Here is an 8,387-nt window from a genome sequence, read left to right as displayed (position 1 = left end):
CTCTGCCCCCGGATGCTGGCAACATGGCGGCGGTGAGGGTGAGGGTGAGGGCGGGAGGGAGCTGACCGGGTATTTCTGCTGGAAGGCACTGGGGGCGATGTCTCGCCGCGTGGCGGGGGCGAGCAGGGGCGCGGGCCCCGCCCGGGAGGGGAACTACGAGACCCCGCACACCCTGGGTGGCAGTCCGGCGAGTGAGGCTGAGGCGGGGTCAACGTCGTCCGGGGCGCCGACCTCCGACTCCGAATCGTGCTCCTCCGAGTAAGTGCGAAGCTGAAGCGCGGCGCTGGCTGCATTCGTCAGCCGGGGCGTGAGGAGACCGCCAGCCTGCTGAAAGATAGTGGCGTGGTGTCGGGGGTATCGGAGGGCGAGTATTCACAAGCTGCAGGAGACTCACTGCAAATTTCCAGTGCAATGTTGTTACTTGACAACGGATTTGCTGACTATAGCTACAAAAAGTTAAATAGCTCTGGCTGAACTTGTTAACCATACTTTGGCCACAATAAGAAGTCTTACAACACCAGGTTAAAGTCCAACAGGTTTGTTTCGAATCACTAGCTTTCGGAGCTCCTTCCTCAGGTGAAGGTGCTCTCCGAAAGCTAGTGATTCGAAACAAACCTGTTGGACTTTAACCTGGTGTTGTAAGACTTCTTCTTACTGTGCTCACCCCAATCCAACGCCAGCATCTCCACATCATACTTTGGCCAGCGATGGCTAAATTACAGAATTATCATGAGTTATATTTATTAATTTGACTAGCAACATCTTAGCTAGAAAAGTAGATGTGCAGTGCGAAAATTATTTGTAATGAGAATTGGTTGTATAGTTAAGTGTCTTCTGGTGAATCATATGCCCTGATAAAGTAATTATCTGTAGTGGTAACCTAATCTTATACTTTACAAATTGAAATTGTTGTCAAATTCCTGTTAGTGCAAAATGTAAAGCTCTGATGGTAGGTTAGACTGAGAAAGTCCTTGGTTTGAAAGTCCAGAGTTTGTTTAAGGAAAAATTCTTTGGGGTAAAGTGTGGCGGAAGGTGGCAAAGATTGCTGCAATCTTTGGGCAAGGGTAGCACTTTTGTACCTGTCTTCAAGGCCATATCAATTCCTGGCCCTCCGATATAGCTGCACTCCAACATCTTCGTCTTTGTCTGCCCTGGGTGTGCGCTGTATAAGCCTTGCAGGTGCAACACCCTAGTCAGAGGCAGGACGACCACTGTGATCTCCAGAGAATCATGCTGTCTTCACATGTCAACTCATCTTGATGGGTGAAGTAGGGCCTCAGCTGTTCAGACGTCTTGTATCGCCAACTAGACTATCATTCGTTTGACCGTTGAAAGAATAGGGTCTCAGAGTCCAGGTGCAGATGTGCCCCGCGGACACTGGGAGCTTGCCCAGGAAGATTAGGGCTAGAATGATGATCTACGTAATCTGTGGTGGTGGAAGGCTCTTGGGTAGGGGCAGGCAACTAATCACATCCACATCAGCAATTCGTGTCCCAGGCAGGTGCTGAAAAACATAGTTGTAAGCCACCAATTGCAGGGCCCACGCTGCACCCTTGCCGAGGCTATGGGCTGTAGGGGCCTGTCTTCCCATAACAAGCCCAGCCTGGCTCGTGGTCAGTCACTATGCTGAACTGTTGATCATACACATACTGATGGAGTTACTTCACACTGAATATAACCACTAAGCCCTCCTTCACAATCTGGGCATAGTTTTGTTCTGCTTGGGTCCTGGAGGCAAAGGCGATTGGGTGTTCCATTCCATCTCTCATTTTGTGGCTAAACCAGCCCCTATAAGTTGAGGGGGGTCACACATCAGCACTATTGGCTTCCCTGGATCATAATGCACCAAGAGGTTTGAAGACTGTAATGCTTCACGACTTGAAAGATTTCTATTTGAGGCTCCTTCCGTTGCCTCTGCTGATTCTTCCTTGAAAGTAGATGCAATGGTGCAAGTGTTGTAGCTAGATTTGAAATAAACCTTCCAGAGTAATTGACAATACCAAGAAAGGACTTGAGCTTACTGATGTTTTTGCGTGCAGGGAGATCTGGTATGACCATCCCTTTTTCTTCCAAAGGGTGCCAAGCTGTCACATTGACAAAATCCTATGTCTGTCACTTCAGAGGCCTGGAAGCTACATTTTTCGCATTTTAGGTGGACCCCAGCATCACAAAACCTTTTTAATACTTCCTATAAACCATCACTATGGGAATCCCCGGAAAGATTTTCCGTTGTATGCTGGAAGATAGCACAGGCTGAAGAGATGCCGAACGGCAGTCTGGTATACTGCAAGATCCCTTTGTGGTATACTGCAAGAGCCCTTTGTGGGTATTGATTGTAGCAGACATCTAAGACTCCTCATCCAGCACTAATGGCAGATGGGCGTGACTGAGGTCCAACTTTGATTGATGAGACCCCCCCCCCACCCCCCCCCCCCCGCCTCCCCAGGCTTGGTAGAGAGATCTTCAGTTTAGGGAATTGGATAACGATTGGCCTTGGCAGCCTGGTTTATGCTCATTTTATGATCCCCAGAAATCCTTATCGACCGATCAAGTTTAGAGACCGAGACTATGCACTCTGAACACTCATACGGCTTGATTATCCCCAGCTCTTCCAATCTCTTTACTCTGCTTCAACCTTTTGATGCAATGCGTATAGCACTGGCCTGGCTCTAAAGAACCTGGGTGTTGAATCCAGATTGACAAAGATCTTGACTTTTATGGCCTTAATTCAGTCTAATTCTTCATGGAAGTCGTCTTCCTACTTCCTCAAGACATCTTGGAGGATGCTGTCAGATATTTTGAAGATCTCCAGTCAGTTGCGCTCAATCTTCGGCAACCAGTCTCCTCCAAAATGGACCTATGTCCTTGCACAATGACCAAATGCAGATTGGCCTCTTGCCATCTCTAGGCCGCTGGGGTATTGGCTGTTCTGAGGATCTTCAAAATCTCTCCAGTGTCAAAAGTTTGGCTGTAGCATTATTTAAACTTAAACACTGTTCCTGCATTCAGATATTGGGAGGTCTGTTCACCCACCAAAGCCCCGTTGTCGATTTCCATTTTAAGGGGTCTGCCATTGACCTTTAATTGGAGTTGTTTGATTCATTTGGACTGCATTCAACTGATGCATCAAATTCTCTTGTGTGCTTTGTTCAGTGGCTCTGTGGACCGCTGCTACTGTTCTTTTTTGCATGGCGTGCTTTGTCTTGCTCGGCAACGTGCTTGAATGCGCCCGCCTTCAGTTACAATGGAAACTCCCGAACATGACAGGTCTCCTGGGGATGATTTCCAATGCAACAATCGCAGATTTGGTTTGATGCCCCGATTCCTTCCCACTCCTTGTGTTCCAGGCATGTCTGACTCTAAGCCTTGTCTGTTGATCCCGCTGCACATCTCGTGGCTGTTCTGCCCCATATTTGGTCAACTTCCCCTTTAGCTGCACTTTTTTCGCTGCACTCCATCACTTGACCAATCTCGATCGCTTTTCCCAACGTAAAATGGTGGTCTCTGCCAGAACCATGTTCTAAATATTGAGGTTATTGATCCAGCAGAGGGCAGTAGAGTGGAGCTGCTGATTGGCTGTTGTGGGGAAAATTTGCATCAGTGCATTGCGGTATAGACTCGAGGGCAGGTAGAAGTAGAAAGAAGTTGAACCGTGATGTCACAGCCTGCAGTTTCCAGCTGAATCCGGTCGGAGTGAGGACAGAGTGACTGCAGGTGAAAGAGTGCGAGGAGAGCGGCGGGGACTCAGAGCACGAGGAGAGCAGCGGAGACTCGGTGAAAGAGCGCGAGGAGAGCGGCGGGGACACAGGATAAAAGAGCGCGAGAAGAGCGGCGGGGGCTCAGTGAAAGAGCGCGAGGAGAGCGGCGGGGACACATCTTTCGGAGAAGCGGCCGTCAGATTTTCGGCGGGAGCAGGGCTTTGTCGAGAAGGTAAGTTTTCCACTTTAAAAACTTACCTTGAAGAGTGACGTCACAGCAAAGCAGTGACCTGATTGGCTGGTATGGAAAGTACTCCAATTAGCAGTAGCTGGGAGAAATTTGTATTGGTAAGTAAAATCTTTATTCCTTTCACTTATTCATTATTTGATATTATATTTATAATCAGTTAAGGTAAAATGTAAAAATGGCTGGAGATCGCAGACCCGTGTTATGCTCCTCGTGCTCAATGTGGGGGTTCAGGGACGCGGCCTGTAGCCACCTGGGTTGGCCAAGTCCCAATTTAAAATGGAACAACAGCAAAGGCTGAAGGGAAATTCAGCCAACACAGGCAGAAACCAGCAGGTGCAAGTTACTGTGTATTAAACTCTGCAAAAGCCCAGACAGCATCGATACAAGCAGCCATCTGCATAATAATGTAGCAGCCATCTACATACTAATAAGCGATCCCCGGGAACAATCGCAACATTTAGGACAAACAAAGCTAAGCCAGACTCCCCGGCGCCAGCAGTAGCCAACACAAGAGGTTAATGGACACCTCAAGACCGCCCATCGATCAGGGAACCGCTCCAGTATTGGAGAAATCTAACCAAGCGATTGGAACAAAGTCCAATCACTTGGAACCAGGTACAGGGTCCGCCCCGACAGGCGGGAAGCACCTGGGGACTATAAAGTTAGGCCCCCAAGTTCAAATCGTTCTTCTTGACAGGGTCACTCAGCAACGCGAACCAACCCTTGAGAGTGAACTGTCCAAGCTACCGCAACACTGAAGTAAGTCTCAAGTCGACGCTCGCTACGAGATGGGCGCTCCTAGCTACCAGTCCATACCGACTTTGAATCCCGCAGTTTCAGAATCCGAACGAAAGGCCATTTGTTCTCCTGACCTGGTGGGCCAGTCCGAAGCTAAGTATAGGCCTGTTAGTTGTAGAAGTAGCTTAGAAGTAGAATTTATGCATGAGTAGCGATTTACTGTGTACAATAAATGTGCTTTGATTTGAATATTACTAATTGGTGTGTTGAGTTATTGATCATTACTTGAACTTTAACCTTGTGGCGGTATAAAGATACCTGGCGACTCGAGAGCAAAGGTTATAAAACAGAGCCAATTGAACCAACCAAAAGTTAGCAACAGGCCGATGCCCCTGACTCCTTCACGTGCGGGACTTGTGTCCAGCTGCAGCTCCTGTTAGACCGCATGACTGCTCTGGAGCTGCGGATGGACTCACTTTGGAGCATTCGCGATTCTGAGGAGGTCGTGGATAGCACGTTCAGTGAGTTGGTCACACCGCAGATTAGGATTGGTGAGGGAGACAGGGAATGGGTGACCAAAAGGCAGAGAAAGAGCAGGAAGGCAGTGCTGGTGTCGCCTGCGGTCATCTCCCTCCAAAACAGGTATACCGTTTTGGATACTGTTGGGGGAGATGACTCCCCAGTGGAAGGCAGTAGTAGCCAGGCTCATGGCACCGTGGCTGGCTCTGCTGCACAGAAGGGCGGGAAAAAGACTGGCAGAACTATAGTCATAGAGGATTCAATCGTAAGGGGAGTAGACAGGAGTTTCTGTGGTCTAACATGAGACTCCCGAATGGTATGTTGCCTCCCGGGTGCACGGGTCAGAGATGTCTCCGATCGGCTGCAGGACATATTGAAGGGGGAGGGTGAACAGCCAGTTGTAGTGGTGCATATAGGCATCAACGATATAGGTAAAAAACGGGATGAGGTCCTACAATCAGAATTTAGGGAGTTAGGAGATCAGTTTAAAAAGTAGGTCCTCAAAGGTAGTAATCTCAGGATTGCTACCAGTGCCACGAGACAGTCAGAGTAGAAATTCAAGAATAATCCGAATGAATAAGTGGCTTGAGAGATGGTGCAGGAGGGAGGGGTTCAGATTTTTTGGACATTGGAGCCAGTGGGACCATTACAAATCGGATGGTCTACACCTGGGCAGGACTGGAACCAATGTCCTAGGGGGTGCTTTTGCTAACACAGTTGGGGAGGTTTTAAACTAATGTGGCAGGGGGATGGGAACCAGATTAGGAAGTTAGAGGTCAGTAAAGAGGCAGCAACTAAAGCCAGTAAGGTACTAGATAATAAACTCAAAGGGACTGGTGGTCTGAGGTGCATTTGTTTCAATGCGAGAAGTGTAGCAGGTAAGGCAGATGAATTTAGGGCTTGGATTAGTACCTGGGAATATGATGTTATTGGTATTACTGAGACTTGGTTGAGGGAAGAGAAAGACTGGCAACTAAATATCCCAAGGTATAGATGCTTCAGGAGGGATAGAGAGGGAGGTAAAAGGGGTGGAGGAGTTGGATTACTGGTCAGAGATGATATCACAGCTGTGATTAAGGAGGGCACGTTGGAGGATTAGAGCACTGAGGCAATATGGGTAGAGCTAAGAAATAGGAAGGGTGCAGTAACATTGTTGGGACTTTACTACAGGCCTCCCAAAAGCGAGCGTGAAGTAGAGGTACAAATATATAGACAGATTATAGAAAAATGTAGGAGTAATAGGGTGGTCGTGATGGGAGATTTTAACTTCCCCAATATTGAATGGGACTCGTGTAGTGTTGGCGGCGTCGATGGAGCAGAATTTGTAAGGAGCATCCAGGATAGTTTTTTTAGAGCAGTATGTAAATAGTCCAACTCTGGAAGGGGCCATACTGGACCTGGTATTGGGGAATGATCCCGGCCAGGTGGTTGAAGTTTCAGTCGGTGATTACTTTGGGAATAGTAAGTTTTAGAATACTCATGGACAAAGACGAGAGTGGTCCAAAAGGAAGAGTGCTAAATTGGGGAAAGGCCAAGTATAACAAAATTCGGCAGGAGCTAGGGAATGTGGATTGGGAGCAGCTGTTTAAGGGTGAATCCACATTTGAAATGTGGGAGTCTTTTAAGGAAAGGTTGATTAGAGTGCAGGACAGACGTGTCCCTGTGAAAATGAGGGATAGAAATGGCAAGATTAGGGAACCATGGATGATGGGTGGAATTGTGAGACTGGCTAAAATGAAAAAGGAAGCATACATAAGATCTAGGCGACTTAAATCTGATGAAGCTTTGGAGAAATATCGGGAAAGTAGGACAAATCTCAAACACGCAATAAACAGGGCTAAAAGGGGTCATGAAATATCTTTGGCTAACAGGGTTAAGGAAAATCCCAAAGCCTTTTATTCGTATACAAGGAGCAAGAGGGTAACTAGAGAAAGGATTGGCCCACTCAAAAAGACAAAAGAGGGAATTTATGCGTGGAGTCAGAGGAAATGGGTGAGATTCTTAATGAGTACTTTGCATCGGTATTCACCAAGGAGAGGGACATGACGGATGTTGAGGCTAGGGATGGATGTTTAAATACTCTAGGTCAAGTCGGCATAAGGAAGGGGGAAGTTTTGGGTATTCTAAAAGGCATTAAGGTGGACAAGTCCCTAGATCCGGATTGGATCTATCCCAGGTTACTGAGGGAAGCGAGGGACGAAATAGCTGGGGCCTTAACGGATATCTTTGCAGCATCCTTGAGCACGGGTGAGGTCCCGGAGGACTGGAGAATTGCTAATGTTGTCCCTTTGTTTAAGAAGGGTAGCAGGGATAATCCAGGGAATTATAGACCTGTGAGCTTGACATCAGTGGCAGGCAAACTGTTGGAGAAGATACTGAGGGATAGGATCTATTCACATTTGGAAGAAAATAGACTTATCAGTGATAGGCAGCATGGTTTTGTGCAGGGAAGATCATGTCTTACAAACCTAATAGAATTCTTTGAGGAAGTGACAAAGTTAATTGATGAGGGAAGGGCTGTAGATGCGATATACATGGACTTCAGTAAGACATTTGATAAAGTTTCCCATGGCAGGTTGATGGAAAAAGTGAAGTCGTATGGGGTTCAGGGTGTACTAGCTAGATGGATAAAGAACTGGCTGGGCAACAGTAGACAGATAGTAGTGGTGGAAGGGAGTGTCTCAAAATGGAGAAAGGTGACTAGTGGTGTTCCACAGGGATCCATGCTTGGACCACTGTTGTTTGTGATGTACATAAATGTTCTGGATAAAGGTATAGGTGGTCTGATTAGCAAGTTTTCAGATGATACTAAGATTGGTGGAGTTGCAGATAGCGAGGAGGACTGTCAGAGAATACAGCAAAATATAGATAGATTGGAGAGTTGGGCAGAGAAATGGCAGATGGAGTTCAAGAGCGGACTATACGGTCAATGAAAGAGTCCTGGGGAAAATTGATGTACAGAGAGATCTGGGAATTCAGGTCCATTGTATTCTGAAGGTGGCAACGCAGGTCGATAGAGTGGTCAAGAAGGCATACAGCATGCTTCCCTTCATCGGACGGGGTATTGAGTACAAGAGTCGGCAGGTCATGTTACAGTTGTGTAGGACTTTGGTTAGGCCACATTTGGAATACTGCGTGCAGTTCTGGTCGCCACATTACCAGAAGGATGTGGATGCTTTAGA

At 47.4% G+C, this 8,387-nt stretch overlaps 1 protein-coding gene across 3 annotated transcripts in view; it reads left to right on the top strand.

Annotated features, from left to right (window-relative positions):
- Positions 1-8,387, top strand: part of intu (inturned planar cell polarity protein) — a 125,927-nt gene that overhangs the window by 15,997 nt on the left and 101,543 nt on the right. For 2 of the 3 annotated variants that reach the window (XM_072495679.1, XM_072495677.1), the window contains exon 1: positions 72-258. The exons of the other annotated variant lie outside the window; for it this stretch is intronic. In XM_072495679.1, coding sequence (XP_072351780.1) covers positions 98-258 — 161 coding nt within the window. In that variant the 5' untranslated portion in view covers positions 72-97. Of the gene's footprint in view, positions 1-71; positions 259-8,387 lie in introns of those variants that run through there. 3 annotated transcript variants of the gene reach the window in all.

This window comes from Scyliorhinus torazame, chromosome 3 (assembly GCF_047496885.1).
Source record: "Scyliorhinus torazame isolate Kashiwa2021f chromosome 3, sScyTor2.1, whole genome shotgun sequence".
Taxonomy (NCBI): domain Eukaryota; kingdom Metazoa; phylum Chordata; class Chondrichthyes; order Carcharhiniformes; family Scyliorhinidae; genus Scyliorhinus; species Scyliorhinus torazame.
This window is presented reverse-complemented; position numbering and strand designations above follow the sequence as displayed.